At 34.0% G+C, this 18432-nt stretch overlaps 3 protein-coding genes across 4 annotated transcripts; 1 reads left to right on the top strand and 2 right to left on the bottom strand.

Annotated features, from left to right (window-relative positions):
* Positions 1-206: 206 nt before the first annotated feature.
* LOC114166204 (RNA-binding (RRM/RBD/RNP motifs) family protein) lies at positions 207-3465 on the top strand. Its single transcript, XM_028050896.2, has 10 exons — positions 207-551; positions 674-736; positions 1228-1309; positions 1565-1639; positions 1880-1946; positions 2087-2126; positions 2336-2439; positions 2617-2686; positions 3037-3119; positions 3221-3465. Exons 1-10 carry the CDS (start codon positions 372-374, stop codon positions 3249-3251), a joined length of 795 nt encoding a protein of 264 aa, XP_027906697.1. The 5' UTR covers positions 207-371; the 3' UTR covers positions 3252-3465.
* An 822-nt stretch (positions 3466-4287) lies between these two features.
* Positions 4288-7150, bottom strand: SLD5 (DNA replication protein-like protein). Its single transcript, XM_028051293.2, has 6 exons — positions 6887-7150; positions 6679-6801; positions 6013-6095; positions 5784-5893; positions 4640-4730; positions 4288-4564 (listed from the first exon to the last, which is right to left on the bottom strand). Exons 1-6 carry the CDS (start codon positions 7061-7063, stop codon positions 4468-4470), a joined length of 681 nt encoding a protein of 226 aa, XP_027907094.2. The 5' UTR covers positions 7064-7150; the 3' UTR covers positions 4288-4467.
* A 1794-nt stretch (positions 7151-8944) lies between these two features.
* Positions 8945-14617, bottom strand: LOC114166813 (inactive protein kinase SELMODRAFT_444075-like). 2 transcript variants are annotated; one of them, XM_028051652.2, is made up of 11 exons: positions 14344-14617; positions 13463-13943; positions 12907-13176; positions 12459-12613; positions 12285-12379; positions 11135-12168; positions 10630-10790; positions 10293-10369; positions 10047-10194; positions 9712-9861; positions 8945-9438 (listed from the first exon to the last, which is right to left on the bottom strand). In XM_028051652.2, the coding sequence occupies exons 3-11, from the start codon at positions 13088-13090 to the stop codon at positions 9190-9192; spliced, it is 2253 nt and encodes a 750-aa protein (XP_027907453.1). In that variant the 5' UTR covers positions 13091-13176; positions 13463-13943; positions 14344-14617; the 3' UTR covers positions 8945-9189. The 2 variants fall into 2 exon arrangements, with proteins under 2 accessions (XP_027907453.1, XP_027907454.1); XM_028051653.2 differs by having other exon boundaries at positions 14458-14610.
* Between the last annotated feature and the right edge of the window lie 3815 nt (positions 14618-18432).

An 18432-nucleotide genomic window follows, 5' to 3' on the forward strand; every position in this document is an offset into this window, starting at 1 on the left:
AAATCATTAAAAAGAGAGTATTTTACTAAAATTGTGAAACAATAGATATTATTTTAGGAATTTCAATTCATTCTATTGTATTTTTAAATCCTCAAACTTTATTCTAAGGAGAATTACTAACTAAATGTATAATTAATAAATCAATTTGCTTCAAATATTTTAATTAAGCAGCAAAGAGCTTGAATATTAATTTTTGAAGATAATAAACATTGGAGAAAGAGAAGTACACAGAGCAACACACTGACACTTTTCGTTTCCCTTTCCGTTCCGTCCGTATACAACACAAGAGTTACCACCGGCGGTTTCTTCCGTCAACATCTTCGCAGATATTTCCCCGGCGTCCACCATTGCCACCGGATACGACGGTGCGTATGGCTCAGCCGCCGTTCGATCCGTACTACCTGTACCAACAAGATGATCGGAGCAACATCAACACGCTCTTCGTGTCGGGGCTCCCGGACGACGTGAAGGCGCGTGAGATTCACAACCTCTTCCGCCGCCGCCCCGGCTTCGACTCTTGCCAACTCAAGTACACCGGCCGCGCCAACCAGGTACCGCCCCTTCTCCCTTTCTTTCTTCTATATTGTTCCTATCTACTCATAACTGATGCATTCGAAGTTGGCTTTCGCGTGAATTTTCTCTGAATAGAATCAAAGTTGGCTTTCTTTTTCAGGTCGTGGCGTTTGCTACGTTTTTCAACCACCAATCGGCAATGGCAGCGCTGCACTCCTTGAATGTGAGTACCTGGTGGCGTGATCGTGATGAACGCTAGGGTTAGGAATTTATCTCGTGTTTGGATAAATTTGTTCATAAAAACCTATTAGAGAAATAAAAATTAAATTCACGTATCCTATTAACTGAAAGAAGTTTATGTAAAAGTTAGTTTGTAGAAGCTCTTTATTTTTAACCTGTTCACAAGCTTTGGGAGAAACTTAATTTATTTTTAATTTCCTGTAAGTGCTTATTGAAAAATTTTAATCAGTGATGATAGCTTGAGTTGATGATTATAAAGTTATTTATTTAATTTTGTTCCTTGGAGTGAACATTTTGGTATGAGCTTCTACTATTTAGACTAAATGTAAATTGCAGTGTGAGCGCATGCATGTAAGGTAGTGGGATTTTTATGAAGTGTGAAAAGAAATTGAGTGTAATTTATTGGGGAGATGTTTTCAGTTTATAGAAATTGGTCTTCTATTGAGTTCTCTTTTGGTTGATGATTCTCACCAGGGTGTGAAATTTGATCCTCAAACTGGATCTGTTTTACATATTGAACTTGCCAGGTCAAACTCCAGGAGAAAGCGAAAACCAGGTATGTATGTGTGTATATTATGCATGCATGACTAGGGATAAATAAAAAGAAGGAATAAAAAAAATGAAATTATCCTCAAGCTATGATGAATGTGTAGCATCTTCATCTAGATATTTACTCATTTTCATTCTGTGTAGCAACTTTTCTTCAATTTCCCCCCAATTTATGTATCTCTTTGAATTCTGGAGGAATTGAGCTTGTTGTACTTTTATGGTTTAAACTTAATGCCTTTTACTGGACTTTTACTTTTCATAGGCGGTGGAGCCTACGTGGTTATAGACAAAAGGAGCAAAGGGGAGCGTGATGTTCAAGGATCATCAAGTGATGATGGTAATGTTACTTTATTGAGTTCAAGGCAAAGTGTGTGTACTGGTTTCTAAAATGTAATCTAGATTGCTGCTATTGTCTTGTTTGCACCCATAATTAAGTGTCCTCTTCATTTAATTTGAATGGGGTGAGTGAGATTAGAAAGGGAAAAGGGGAGAGGTGCAGCACAATCAACTTAGGTTTCATATTCTTGCCCGTCTTGTTTCTGTGTCTCATTCTCATCTGCACATATTTCACATTTAGGTGACAGTGACCCTGATGAACCATCAGACAGTGACGGCAACCATGGTGATATACCAATCATACCAAGGTTGAGAGTACAATAAATTTGAACAACTGTTTAGCTCAGTTCAAAATTTTGCAAATTTTTGTGCAAACAGATTAAAATATACTAGTATTTGAATATTGTAGTGGGACGCCGAGTCTATAATATTCTCTTCTTGTATGCAGTGATGATGCAGCTGTTGGTTCTGGCCATGCTATACCCGTGGTAAGTTCTAGTGAAAAACTTGGAACCCTTCTAGACTTTAGTGGAAACCATTCAATATTGTTGTCTGCTTTAAATGCAGCACATAGAATTCATATCATTTTCTTTTGTCTCAACAAATAGATTAAAATTTGAGTAGTGTGTAAAAGTTGTTGCTTGCTTTTTCCCATCAAGAATTTTTTTGCTATGCAATCTTTTCAAATTGGCTGTAGGAGCAACATGAAAAGGGCAGTGCCGGAGGACTGTGTTCCACTCTATTTATTGCAAATCTTGGCCCAAACTGCACTGAAGATGAATTAAAGCAAGCCTTTTCTGCGTGAGTTGCTCCTTGCTCCTTCTCTCTTGTTGATGAACCTGCTAAGGGCCTCTGGTGTTGTTATTCAGATTGGACCAGTGCTGAGCAAGCTGATTCTTTTTATATCTAGACCGTGCAATGTTTTCCATCTACTTGGTGTTTATCATAAACTTAATGTCTTCACTCCATGATTTCCAGATATGCTGGATTCAACATGGTCAAAATGCGCTCTAGAGGAGGAATGCCAGTTGCATTTGCTGATTTTGAGGTAAGTTAAGGTTCTGGCAGGAAATCGTAGTTGTCATTGTTAAAAAGTGCTCTTCATTGCTTTGCCAACAAAGTATATTTATGCATACCATATCTGTCAAGAGAATGCTGGCAACACTTGTTATTTGATTGACAAAAATTATTGGAAATAACAAATTTTTGTGGGCTTCACTTGTTATTTAATGATTATTTCTCTTAATTTTGTAATTTTAAATTAATCTTAACCAATAATAGTGTGGTAGAAAAGATGTGTTAACTAGTGTGGCTCTAGCACAGTTTATCTTTGAAATAACCTTGCTCTGGATTTTTACCCGTCATAGATTATCTTGTCGACCTTCCATCTTTTGACAGGAAATTGATCAAGCTGCTAAGGTCGTGGAGGAGCTTCAAGGAAGCTTGCTTCCATCATCAGATCGGGGTGGCATGCACATAGAGTAATCTCTAACCTAACGACTTCTATTAATTTTTATTCTGCTTTGATTGGATGTTTCATCTTTCTAATTTACTCTCTTCTTTTTTTATCTGTGCTCTCTAGATACGCAAGGTCTAAAATGAGGAAGCATTAGGAAAAAAATTGGAGGTAAAACAGCTACGGGATAATTTGGTTTTAGATATAAAGTAGTTGCAACATGTTAAAGGAACAATAAGAATGGACATTCCTTTAGTTATGCTTCAAATCATGTAATGAGTTGGAACGTTGGTATAGAAGCTTGAAAACATGTTAATCATCATGCATTGAGATAATCAATCATTACATCCAAGTACTTGTCCCTTTTGAAACTCGAAACTCCTATCATGAATTTTGTTCTTGTGGTCGTGGATTGGACATTGAAAGAGAGACAATGAAAGAAAATTAGTGATAGATAAATGTTTTTGGTTGAACTTCCGAGTTTTAGGAACAACTATATTTTTATTATGAAAAATGTAAACCACATCAGCAGTAATGCTAACAAACTACACTTCATGTTCTGTTTAGATTCTTAATTATGTTTCTGAAATTTTTCTTTACGACAGTAAATAGAAAATACTAATACCAAATTCATAAAAAAAATAGAAGCCAAAAATGCAAGGTTGTTTGTCTTCTTTGCTTTTCTTTGTAATAAATAATAAATGTTTTACAATAATCTGTTTAAAAGAAAAAAGTGCCCAAGAAACATGAAACAATGATTCATATTTTAATTTGGGAACAGCACCACAAATTTTACGTGTATGTCCAATCTAAGTACACAACATAACTTTTAGAATGACAACTTAAGTGATGAATTCATCTGGTATCAATGTTCTCTTAACTCAGATCTTCAATTGCTGGAATCCTATTAATTGAAAAAAAAAACGTTGTAAAATGACAAACCAAACTTTACCGTTGCAATTGTTTTTGAACACTAGATAATTATTTTCAATTCAACTTCCATCTGAAGGGAATGCTATCCATTGAAGGAAAAAGTTTTCCAATGCTATCGTACAGTATTGAATTTCGACTGCATGCATAATAAATTCCTTTCGAACTGCAGGTGATCGTGTTTGTATTATTTACTTGCTCAGAAGCAAAACCAATTTCAGAAATACTAAATTAATTATATACAAGTTTTAAACACGTGTTAATTAAAAAAAAACAAGGAATATATTATCTCACGAATTTTCACGCCACAATATGATGTGAAAATGTAGTACCTATACCCTTGACAACATCCAGACTTGGTACACCATAATTTATAAAGAAAAACAAAGTTGTGAATAAACATTGGCGGGCATGTGAAGAGCAACATCGAGAAACTGAAGTTATCAGAGTAGATCAATTTTACCGCTCTCCACAAGTGCTTTTATTGATCTGTAACATATGAAATGGAGGACACCTGGCTCCATCTCAAACAGCTTCGACCTGCCAGATAAATTGATTTATTTTTTAACCTTTTAAAACGAGCAAAATAAATTATTACAAGAATACAAAAATTGCCTGTCATCAGCAGGTCCATCTTCGAGTTGAATGCCCGTGAGATACTCTTTACTTCTACATAAAACAAATGTATCTAGTTGTGGTTCTGGCACTGAAAACACACAAACAAAATATTTTGTCACGGTCGTGAGGACACAAACTTCAAGAAAATAACATATGGTAAACTAAGAACCAAAGTATGATTTGATGTAAAGACAATGATAATATGACTCTCATTTTTTATTCTTTGAGTAGATTATTAATTAATGTGTCACTATCTTTTTTCTTAAAAGAATCAATAACTGATACTAAGCCTCGTCAGAGAGTAAAAGATAAAAGTAAAAAATGAAAGACAAAGTATAATTTTCCTTTAATCTGGATCCCAGACAATCAAAGACATCATTTAGCAGAAGGGAAAAACATAAGTGGGGAAGATGACAGAGAAACCCCTCAAAATCTAACTCGGTTCTTCCCGGAAAAGAATCCACAATTACTGATATGCACAAAGGATAGAAAAAATAAAGCGGAACTCACTCAACCAGGCTCCTACCAAGTGGATTTAAACATGTGACTTGACCTCCAAGTCACAAGGTTGGTTGTCATCAAACTTACCTAGAACCATCCAATATGATACTAAATTGTGTGTGCGATTTTGTGAGTAAGAGAAAAAAAAAATATAATAGCTATCTATAATGAAGTACAACTCAATGTAACATTACAAAGTTTGGAAACTATAGCAATCAATCCCAAGAGACAATGGCGGAATCATGGAATTAATCCTGAACGATAGTCTAAAATACGGTAAGTATTTCTAGATATTTCATATACTCTAACACTAAGGGTGCACAATACAAGAGTTTCAAGAACTTCAAAAACTAATTTTCCGTCAAAAAATGCGAAGATTAGTGCCCAAAATCTTATTTTAGAAAGCTGGATACTGCAAGAAAAAGCTAGAAGCATGAAGGCCAGATCATTCAGAAAACTACTACAGAACTCATCGTCAGACTTTTCATGTAACTGACAAGGTATGAAAGTTAACTTCATTATAGACTGGTGAGTTTTAGGCAGAGCCAATTTGATTACTCTTAAAGACACACAATGGAGAATGACGCAATGAAACAAAATAACCTAAAGTGTCTTCTAAGTTCTAGGGATGATAAATTACCCATGTCCTCCTCTTCACTTATTACAGATTGCTTAAGCACAGACTGATAATTTTCTGGCAGCTTCGACAGAACAGTCTCCTCTAGATGTTGGTTTAGGTCACTTGTACACCTGCAACAAGAAAACCATATTCAAAACCCACAATGAGAATGCTTTAATGCTATCAGTTAAAACACATTGCTAGTCAGAAAACAATTCGTCAAACAATCAAAAATAACGGATAGACTTACGTTCTGGCGAAATCTCTCTCGTCTTTGGATAGCCTGTTCCAAAGTTCTTCGGTTTTTAGGATGTGAAACATGTATTTTTCAATCTACAATAGAAACATGGTTATGAAAATAAAAAACAAAAATATTCAATGAACGGAGAAATTGGTGAAGTTAATTCCCAGTTTGGCCAGTATTCAAATTAGTTCAGCAACTACCTCCCACCCTAATTGTTTTAACCCATTGTACGCAGGTACTAAAAATGCAAGCTGCAAAACTATTAGGGAAACAAATATCCCTCAAAATTTTCATCTGGATTATGTTTGGTTTAACCTTTCATAAATATTCTTAAGAGAAGAAAAAAGTGAAACAAGTTTCTTCATAAGCTAAAACTAACTTAAAAATAAGTTAAAAATCTAAATTTAGAGAAAATAATGAGAGAATTTGCATAAATTAACTTAATTTTAATTTACAGACAAATTTAATTCTTTTTTCCTTCTAAAAGTGTCTATAGAAGTTAATCCAAACATTTCTCTAGAGCAATGTTCCTAATGTTCCTATTGTCACTGCTAATACTTGAAAGGAATTTTGTCCATACATTTCTCCAGTGTTTATATAAATTTGTCCACAATTTTCCACAACTTGAAGGAATTGAGAATTAACAGGCATAATAACACAGAAGGTGGCTACCTTCTGGATGCGGATGCGGAGATAGGATCTCAACAGAAAGAGGGTTCTGTCCAAGTCCATCTGATACAGAGACACTGAGAGAGGATCATTCCCGACACTGGATTTCTCCTCCACTGTTTCCTCCTGCACAAACAGAAACAAACAAACGAATTAAAAATTGGAGGCAAGAGAAGATTGGTTAGGGTTTGAGGTATGAGAAGTTGCGTACCATGAGTTCAATCTGTTCCTTGACGCGGGAAATCAAATGGGATTCGTATCGGAGAATCTCCGGCGCCGCCTTCTCGTTACGCCATGATCGCTTGAGAAGCTCCACATCGGTGGTTGCAATCAAGGAAGCGTAATCGTCGTCCAGTGACGCCTCTTCTGCACCAGAGCTTGAAGCCATTGATTCTTCGATTCAAGGGTTTGCTTTTTCTTTTGCTTTAACCTTCCAACAATAAATTGGCGCCAAATCCCAAATGAGAGAGATAGAGAGCGGGAGTGTCCATCACGTGCCCATGCAGGTGCATGTCAATCACGCACAGTTCAATTTTTACATTTTTTTTACTCTTTTTATTATTATTATTATTATTATTATTATTATTGATTATTTAAGAAGAATTAATGCTTGATCTAATTTTGATATTTTATTACTTTTTTCATCTAAAAAAATTCAATTAAGTTTTATTTTAGTACGTAGGTTAAATGACGAATATTTCCTTAGAGTTTTTGATTATAATAGAATATTTTAGAATATAAAAGAATTTTAATTTTAATTTATTTAATTAAAAACTAATTAATAAAAATACTAATCATTTTAGTTAAGTGTGTGACATCACCGAAATAATGTGGCACAGACTCCACCACATCCACATTCTCTTGAAAACCCCCTCGCAAAAAAATTTTGCAACTTATTTATACCAGAAAACAAAGTTAAGTTCAAAATTGTTCACTTTTTTTTTTTTTCTAGAAATGTATTTAACCATGCAAAATAGTTAAATAAATTAAAACAAGGGATATAATTAGTTTCAAAGGAGATATATCTAATAGTAACATTTAAATACATTCATGATGGGAATTTAACTTAGAGTCTAAGTTAAACATCGTATCAGGATTAAGTTTATAAATTTATTATTTTAAAATTTTTAGTTAAGAGTGGTGTAAATTTTTTATATAAATTGAATCCATACTTAGTGATACTAAATTTTTTTTTTGGTGATTTCTTTTGAAAAATCATCAATTCGTGCATAAAGAAGAGATAGTTCATGGTTGCTACGTCCTGAAGCAACCTCCTCTGCCCCTTCGACGGATTACCACTGGCATTGGGAATGACCAAGAGGATATTTATTGCGTGTGATGTTACATAGTACTGTGAACTAAAGCATATAAATTGACCTTAACTATTGATAATATCAAGAAAATACTATGTTCATGAATTACGCAAAGTATTAATGGTTATTAAAAAAAAATTACGTACAAAATATTAATTATACATATTGGGCCCATATGAATGAGGATCAATGAGCATCTTATCGACTTCGTGATCCACCCTCGAAATGTACCAAATTGAAAATAATACATTTTGTTGGTACTCACAGTTTACAAGATAGTTGTGTACAAATTTACACAGCATTGCATTGATCTATCGGAAGAATCAAAGGTGTGGGTTCTGTAAAGTTTTTTGGTGATGTTGATATACACGGACAAGACTGAGACAGAGTCACCCTCGGGATAAGGTGTGGACTCCCTTTGCTTGTAACTTGCCTATACAAAACCGGAAAACAGGACACTTGACATGTCTCTTGATCCTACAATGTCTGCACCACACAGCCCTGTCCCCATCATCCAACCAATATATTTTGCTTTAGATGTTACAAAAGTCAAGAATTCATCAAAAAATAAATAAAAACTTGTCATAATCAACCAACCAAGGTGTTTGTTTGATTTTGCATCCTTCAGTGTTGAAAATTGGAACACAAATTATCACAAATCCCATTTCACCCTTCTGTAAGGCTTAAAAAGTTAACTGATGTGACTACCATTATCATGATTGCTGGTTCACATGACAGTCTCAGACCACCAAGTTTGTTCATTTTTCAATGCATGCAAGTCCATGCAAAAACATTGGAACAAGAGAGAAAGAAATCATGTGGGAGAGAGATAGAGATTATTAAATGGTCCATGACTTCCATTAGTTCAGATATTTCTAATCAATTTTTACTGAAATTGTAATGGTTTTTGGATCATATAATATAATATAAAAGATCAGAGAGAGAGATTTAAAGAGTGATGAAGATAGTAGACAGCAGCACTAACTCTATCAAGGTCACTGAGGCACTAACTTACAGGATTTCCTGAAAATTCTTCAAAAGCTTCTATATTTACCTATCCTACTTTCACTCTGCTATACAAATGCAAAATTAGATCCCATTGCACAAGAAAAAAGGAATAAAAAACTAACAAAATAGGTGGAGAACAAGCATGTTCTATATATTTAGCATAACAAGAACGCAATCTTCTTCATCAATCAATTCAAATGTCATCTTCACATGAGGCCCTTCTAGCCTTGTCCCTATCACCCCAGTAGGAAGGCTTGTACTTTTCAAGGGATAGCTTCCCACTGAAGGACTCCAGAGTCTCTTCTAAAAGGGGACCACTATAATGGTGCTGCCTTTGCAATGGCTCTGACCACAGTCTACCACTTCGGTTTCCTGCATCATAGCCTGGAGTGGAGATGTAATTTGTGTCCATCACCATGTCACCCTCTAGTATTCGCAGAACCTTCAATAAACAACCACAAGTATCACAAAACTTGCCTTTTAGTATTTCAGTGAAGAATGGATCAATTTTAGGAACTTAGGAAAGTTGACAAGTGCATTGCATGCATGCATGTGAGGAATTACTATACAAGCTTCCTGATATTTTGGAAAACATGTTCTGATTCTTCAGAGTTCTGCTTAACTTGATAAAGTTCTAAGAACTATATGCCATTGTGAGTTTTTTTCATCAAGCAAAGTTTGGCAAAAGAACAAAAGGGCTTAAAACTTCCTTTACCTGTGACATGCGTGGTCTACATTGAGGATCTCGCTGAATGCATAATGAGGCAGCATGGAGCATGCAATACACCTCATTTTCAGAATAGTGGTTACCAAGTCTTGGATCAATCAGTTCCTCGGTTGCATAATCTTCTAAGAGAGGTCGTGCCTGTTTAATATCCAAAAGTTTACACAATCAGACAAAGGCTAACATAAACAACAACAGAAATTCAAACTTTTATAGACTTGGAGTGTCATGTTTCACTTGAGAGTTACTATTTATTCTTGAAATGGTGCCAACATCCAACAATCCAAAAGTTTATGAAGTTAGACATTCTCATACTCTAAACTTACCCACTCGGTAAGGCACTGCTGTCCCTTTGGCCTAGTGAGATCCACAGCTTTTCTCCCAGTAACAAGCTCAACTAATACCACCCCAAAGGAATAAACATCAGCTTTTTCAGTGATTTGACCACTTTGAGCATATTCAGGAGCCAAATACCTACACAAAAACGGCATAGTTCAGTTGCAAATTCAGTGATATATATATATGTACAAATTTAACTATGAAACTAAGTCAAAATCCAGACAAAAACTTACCCAAATGTTCCAATCACTCTAGTTTCCACACCTGTGTCTCCATCAGGCTGCCACCTCGCCAGTCCAAAATCACCAACCTTTTTTCATAACATAATTTAGCCCAATTAATAACCTTTGAATTGAAGGATATATTTGATGCACCTCAACACAAACTGTGATATGTAGGAAATTGAAAAATATATTTTTAAGCATTTCACAATTATTTTAATGAACTGAAGAGAGACAGAGAGAGAGAGAAAACTGTAGAGAGATGAATATTCAATAATAAAGTACTGGTGTCTTTCAATATGTAAACTATGACACGGCATTGTACAGAGGAAGCAAAGCAGTACCCTACCAGAGGTTCAAAATCGTGAGTTATGAGAATGTTGTTTGGCCTCATATCACGGTGGATAATGCAACCAACTCTGCACTCTTCATGAAGATATCGTAATCCACGAGCTGCACCAACAGCAATTTTTTGCCGTGCAGACCACTCTAATGGATCCTTTTGTCGCCCTGAAATATTCTTAAGCATTATTAAATCAATTTATAATCAAGTCACCATGTTCATATCACTGAATGTAACATGAAAACATCATGATGTTAACATATACTATGCATAAATGTAGCCCTTTTAAAGACAAAAAAGAAAATGATAGTTGGCGTATCCATTTATAAGCCAAAAATATGATTTTTATATTAACTAATACCATTTTAAAGTTATTTACTGACACTTAATTGACAGTTTATGGACATCATCGCATGCAGAATGTTTTCTTCGCCAAGTTCAAGCTAATTCAAAATAGGAAAAAGGTTATTTCTATCATGAGAAAATTTGGTATAGGAGCAAGAGAAATCACCATATAAATGAGAATCCAATGATCCGTTGCATATGTACTCATAAACCAGTAGCCTTCTCTTATCCTCTATACAGAACCCAATGAGCATAACAACATTCCGGTGTTGAGCACAGCTCAGGACTTCCACCTCTGAACAAAATTCAAGATCACCTTGAGAACTAGCTAATTTATGTTGCTTCACAGCAATGACTTGTCCTTCTGGTAGAACCCCTCTATGAACAGATCCAAACCCTCCTTCAGCCAGGAAGTTGGCCTGCGAAAAACCGCCTGTAGCAAGTTCTAACTCAGCATAGCTGAACCATCTTGGAGGTTTTCCAAAAACAGGTGCTTTGTGTTGACATATTGAACACAGTGGAGGAGGACCAGGTGGGGCATTTCCAGATAATGCTATTGCTTCTCTTAAATTTCCACTGAAATCCATGTCATTCCTATAGGTTGAGATTTCAAATCCAGCTCCTCTATCAAGCCTAGAATACTTATCTAGGAAAGCTCTGGTTGTAGAAGCTTGAGGCATACCATGAGTTGTCTCTGATCTCTCTTCATTGCGTTGTGATGATTGTTGATGCAAAAGCAATTCTGTGATCCATGGTTGGTATCTCATGCTTGCTGAAGATGTGGACAGACTTTCACTTTCAGTTTCTGAATTAGTATCACAAAGCTCTTGACTTTCTAGGATAGTTTCCTCCTTTTTGGACTCACCATTCGTCTCTGAGATGAAGAATGGTGAAGTTCCCGGATCAGAGCTTGACACTGATGAAGTACCAGCTTCAGTTGCAGTGAATGGTGTCCCTAGCTCAGGGCTGCTAGATGGAGTTACAGCAGGTCCTTTGATAGAATTTAAGGAATCAAGCTTTATTTTGCTTCGCTTTTCAGACATGTCATCTTGCTCAGGAGGTGATGGACCTGCTTCTTCAACATCCTTCTTCGGAGGTCCAATCAAATTCAACCGCAGTACTTTTGGTTGAGAACGCTTCATAACCACGATGTTACACTGTAGTTCTTCCATGCATCGCTTTTCTTCATGCTTGAGCTGTCTGCAAAGAAGGCAACAACACAAACTCAATTACAATCACCAAAAATGTAGATATCATCAGGTTTAATGGTTACAATAGCATGCTTCTCAACGAGGAAAAGATATAAGAGAGAGTACTTGTCTAACACGACCCAATTGGCTTGTGCTTTTTTGGCTTCTGCTGCCACTGCTCCACAAGGTGATCCAGAAACAATTTTAATCCTGACATTGATCTGCAGAGAAAAGAGTGGAATGAGAATTCGACCTCAACATTCAATTTGCATGAACCTTGCATACAACAAGGCTACTAACCTTGTTTGGATCATAGACATTATGGAGTTGAAGAATCATCTGAGAGCAAGAATCAGTGATATCACTCTTCTGCTCTGATATTGTTCCTGGAGGGTACTTCTTAATACCACTGGCACAGTCACCAGCAAATCTCGGAAACCCCCATAATCTTCTGCCTGCATATGAGTAGAATAACAGTCATTTACACATAATAGCATGGTCAAGGTTCAAAGTCCCACAAAAGGAACACCAACATAGTTTAAGAATGCACTCATTATTTCCTGTCACACACTGCAGTGACATAATTTCAAAATGAAAAACCACAGAAACCACTGACCATGTCACATACTCGCATCTGAATCAATGGAATCAAATCCCCCTTTTTCCAATTTGCCAGAGAAACAATATCCACCCAGAAAAAGAAGCACAAAAGTAGATCAAATTCAGGCGAAAAAGGAATCACAATCACCTGAACTTTGTGAAGGCACAACCACTAGCAGTGTAATGCAATCCCCAGGTTGAACAACATGGGTCAGGGACCAAACAAGAGCAGTTTTTGGAATTTCTTTTGATGCCTTAACGGCAACAATGACCTTCTCAGCACCATCGGAACCTTTCTCTTGCTTCCCCCGCTTCTGTTGCTCTCGACTCATCAGTACCAACAACAATGCCTCAAGAACTTCCTTGCTCAAAAGATTCAACTCTCAACAACCATCCAAAGCATATGTGTTGGCAATTTCTACATAGGAGAAAGTGAAACACGAGGAGACGTTCAGTGTCATATATATCAATCATTAGCCTGCCCCACCACAACAATTATAATTTATCTTATCACCAACATGCTTGTACATTCCACGGGGTAATAAAAGAGACAAATTCTTATAACCAAATTCAAACCATTTGTATTTTTGTAGCAGTATCACACACTCAAAAGTAAAAACCTTCCCCAACGTTCACAGAATCTTGGTTTTTTTTTTTTCAAGTACGTTCCTAAAGTAGTATAAAATCCGGGAAGAATCAGATACCCTTTTGTGGATCAGAAAGCAAGAAGCAAGAGGTTGAGGGTGCAGCAGCCTCCAGTTCAAAATGCAAAATGCACTTCAAGCTTTCTAACCTCCAACAAGATTCAAAACAGTGAAAGATAGCATAGCATAGCACACTGCTTGATGAGAGATTTGAAAGGAGGCCCTTCACTCCACTAGCTGTTGTGCTTTTTGTACCTTCAAACAACCTATCAAGTCAAAATAGTCGAAAAGAAGCTGCTTCAGAAAAGGTAAAGGGGAGTGTGATTTGGATCCAACTATTTGGCTCTACTATCGAAAACATTTAGAAGGAAGCCTCCACATAAGATTCCTCTGCATAAATAGTATATTGTCCTTCCTTCTTCATCAGAAAACAAAACAATCCAACCCAATCTCCCCTGAACCTCAGAGACACATAAAAATGACTTCAGATATAGGTCTTTCAGCTCTCTTTCTCTGTGAAATTTCACCCTCAGTTTTCACCCTGCATAGTCCCAGATTCAATGTACATCAGACAAATAATAATAATAATAATATCGCAGAGTTAGGTGTGTGAAGAAGAATCGCAAATAAATAAATATATATATATATATATATATATATAAATATATAACTACATGTATGTACAAAAATACGATATGATTTACTAATAACTTGCAACCGCCATTTTGTTGGTTTAGAAGGTCAAAAGCATCATTGGAGACAAGGAAAAGGGAAAGCCGGAATAAGATCCAGTCCAAAACTTCATTTTCTTTAATACATTTATTTATATTATATCCTTCCATCAAACAACCCTTGTGGACAAATGAACATCCAGCGAAAAAACAAGAAGAAGGAATATCACACTTCTTTTTTCAAAAAAAAAAAATTGTTTTTTTGCTTACAATTATTGTCTTCAGATTCTCTAAAAATCGATTTCCAGCGAAAACACACGCCTGAACAACCAACTTCAATCAAAATTACTCTTCTCCGATCAAATATGAAAATGAGTCACTCACAGAGAAACACCCAAAAACGAAACAAAGCCCGAAACTTTATCAACAGTTAAGTCAACCCAGAAAGAGAAACCAGTGTTGGTTGAGACTTCAGAGATAGAATGAGTAAAAAGGAGTGCAAAATGGTTTCTGGGTAAGAAGAAAGATATCAGTCCTGTTGCAAGTGACCAATGGAATTCTAGACGGAAAAAATAGATATTAATATAATAAAGGTTATTTATTGTAATTGTTTTACTCACTGTAGTAATTTTCTTAAGTTTTTTCAACAGCTCCTGATTTCAAGCTTTAAAAAGTTTAAAACATTATGTCACAGTAATTTTATGGTACCTCTAAATAGTATATTTTTATCATAGCATAAATAATGAGAATAAAATCAAATAGACTAAAACTTAAACTGAGAATAATTTACATTAGACTTTCACTCATTTTCACTGTTATAATCACACACTTTCATGTACAGAATTCTGTGCTAACTATTTAAGATTAAATATGGTTTCTTATCAGTTTAAACTTAAACATATGGAGAATGCAAAGTCTGATATAACTCATTGATATTATTTTCCTTTTGAAGAGAAAAGATAAAGGTGTTCCTCCTTGGTTTGATTTACATAGTACATAGTAAGGTGAAATGCAGAAAGACAAGACACTTATCTTCTATCAGTTTTTGATTTTTGCAGTAAAATCACCTTCGAGGGGTGGTCTGGTTTGGATATAAAAACACCTCCTTTTTTTCTCTTAATTTCGGATATACCCCTAAGTTTTGTTCATATACATAGCATTGAACTTGTGAATGTGGGAACTTTAATTTTGAAAGTTGAATCATGCGCGGGATGTTACAGAAAATAGCATGAAAATCTGTAAGAGGTTGCTCTGTTCTGAGTGATGGTGCATTGATGTTTTCATGACTTATATGTCATTAATAAAGGGACAGTGTCGTGTTATGGTTGTGGTTATTATGACAAACTCAGTGACTTTGGTCACTGACAAATGAAGCAATTTGTTACTTGGAGCAATGGGAAGAGATGGCTTAGATAAGAGTGTGTGGCGGGACCTACATGATCTCTTGTTGTAGTAACAGCATTTGTTTTTTCTCTTCTTAAATTTCAAATTAAAGGGTGCTTGTTTTGTTTTGGTTTGTGGTGATTCGAATGTGCTAAAGTTTGCTTCCTTACTCCTAAAGTTGTGTGCCATTTGGGACCAAAACATTTTGGGAGGGAAACCTAGGTGGTGACATCACCTCAACTAAAATGGAGAATTGTGTTGTGTTTGTGTGTATGCTTTTTAAGGTTGATGATCATAATAATTGGGAATTTGATGAGATCCATTCGTCTCTTCGTCATTATGTAGAGTCCAAAGTTGTTATTATTGTTCCTTTACTTTACAAGATCTCCTTTCATGATTTGGCTTATCATTGGTTTAGGGTTTGAGTAGTTGAAAAACTTTTAGAATGTTGAATTGAATGATGTTAAGATAAAATAAAATTTGGCAGAAACATCACAATAATGTTTTTTTTAAACTATCAAAATAGACAATTTTGAAAAGAATTATAAAAATAAATAAATTGTGTATGATTTAATTGTGAAAGAGTTGGGTTATAATAACATAATTTTAGTTAAGTGGGATAGAGTTTAAGTCTAATTCAATCCGACAAAACTGGTTTGTAAAATGAGATTTGCACTCATTTATATACGAGTTTGAATTCTTTACCAGTTTTTCTCTGTCGTTCATATATTGTGTCTTCAAAATACACCGATGACTATTAATTTTAAAATATATTAGTTATCTTTAGAGTAAAAAAAAATGTATTTTTAATGTTCAGCAGAGGACAATACAAATAATTCAGTAGAAAGACTGGACTCTTTATATACTATGAAATTATCTCATTTATGGTCGATATAAGACTTCAACCGTAAAATTATAATATTTTAACATCACTTAATTATTTTACAAATGTTCATTTCGAAAATTTAGAAAAAAATGCACCACACAATTAAGCTTTGCCAAAACAAGCTGAAATAAAAAAAAAATGGAGCATTTTGATGGGTAATAAAATATTTGCATTAATTAAGAATGGTGTGTGAGAACAGAAATAGAGGAGAGTGGCATGAAGGTAAATTTAAGAAGGTAGTTGTCCTATTCTCTGAACGCATTGAATGTGTTTTGGATTTGGCCATAAATGGCGCAGCGGTTAAACTTTTAAAATGCACCGTCACGTCACCGTTACATTGCATCATTCAATACTAAATATGTCATGGGATCCACTCACCTTCTTTCTTCTTCAATATAACAACAATATCAAATAATTTTTATTTAATAGTTCCTTCAAAAATGGGTAATTAATTGTATGAAAATGTGAATGATTTGTAATGTGGTGAGATGTTATTCTGCACTTGTAGTGTATTTTTAGTGTATGAAAATAAAATTTTATTTGTAGTGTATTTTTTAAAAAGTTTACACAAATGTAAATAAATTTATATTATCATTATCACCACCTAATTGATTTTTAAAGGACTTCATAATTTTTATTGTTAACGGAACGGATAAAATCACAGGGTATATATACACTGACTAAACGACGTCGTGTTAGTATATTTGAATTTTGACACCACGTATCCCGGATCGTGTCCCATGGCTTTCGAACCTACTAAACTTTTTTTATTAAATTTCGATTAAAATAAATAACAAGGGACAGACACTTGGCAAATATAATAATTATTTATATTACCATGATAATTAAAATGTTACCAAACAATCAATAATTATTTTTCAACTTTATAAAGGGTTCTTTTGTACAAAACTTTTATTATTCAGTGTTCTAAAGATATTAACTAAGGAAGTTATAAAATAAAATCATATTCTGGGATCAGGAATGATTGTACAAGAAAATGTTTTTTTGTTAATCATAAATTGTCATGTATGATTTTATTAGTAATAACTTTTAAAAATTAATCAAAAATGAAAAAAAAAATTGTATCAGTGAAAGAAACTCATATATTAACAGTAAATTGAATAAAAAAACAATTATAACTTTATATGACTGGAGCTTAAGAATGTTGACGTTTGACTGGTGCAACGTATTGCACATAAATGAACATTCAAAATGGTTAGTGTTAGTCAACATTTTCAAGCTATTCACAAGACCTTACCATTCTTATATTAATATAAATGAGCATCTTCACTACATTTAATACTAACTAGTGTTTATCACATGATATTTGCATCATGTTGGTTATTATTTTTTATTTATTTAATTTTATGGAACAGTAAATTAGTGGCATACATTCATTAATTAATTTTTAACATTTTTTATCGAATTAACAGATTCTTATATTTTTGGTGAAAAAAATTATTTTGTTGATAAACCAGTTAATTTAACTTTCATTTGTGAAAAATAATATAAGTGATTAACATTGTACTTTAAAGTACAATAGATATAGTTTGATTTCATGTATTTAGATTTTTTGACAGTAAATATAATTTGATTATTTTTGTGAAATATGATTTTTATCATGAATTTAATGTAATTTTTATTTTTATTTTATATTATTTAATTTAATTTTTAATTTTTAATATTTTTTTATATAATGATAAATGATTCATAGATTTGGAAACGTCAGTATAATATATGTCAAAGTTCACAACTTGATTTTATTAAAGATATAAAAATATTATTAGTTATAAGTTTAAGAAATTATGATTAATTTTTAATTTCAAATATGTTCCACCCAACAATAATTAACATTTAATATATAACAATTGTAAGATACAAGAGTTCTTCGATCTACCATTTTTTTTTTCGTTTCATAAAATAATTATACTATTACATTTCAATAATAATTTATTTATTATAATATAATATACTTATATCATTATTTTTGTAAAATATTTGTAATACAAAAATATTTAACAAAATTAATGTAATTAATTATTAGTTTATTAATGGTTAGATTGCATGATTTTACCCTGAAATTCAATTTT

The sequence above is a fragment of the Vigna unguiculata genome, chromosome 10 (genome assembly GCF_037176805.1).
Source record: "Vigna unguiculata cultivar grain cowpea cultivar isolate G323 ecotype 2 chromosome 10, ASM3717680v1, whole genome shotgun sequence".
Taxonomy (NCBI): domain Eukaryota; kingdom Viridiplantae; phylum Streptophyta; class Magnoliopsida; order Fabales; family Fabaceae; genus Vigna; species Vigna unguiculata.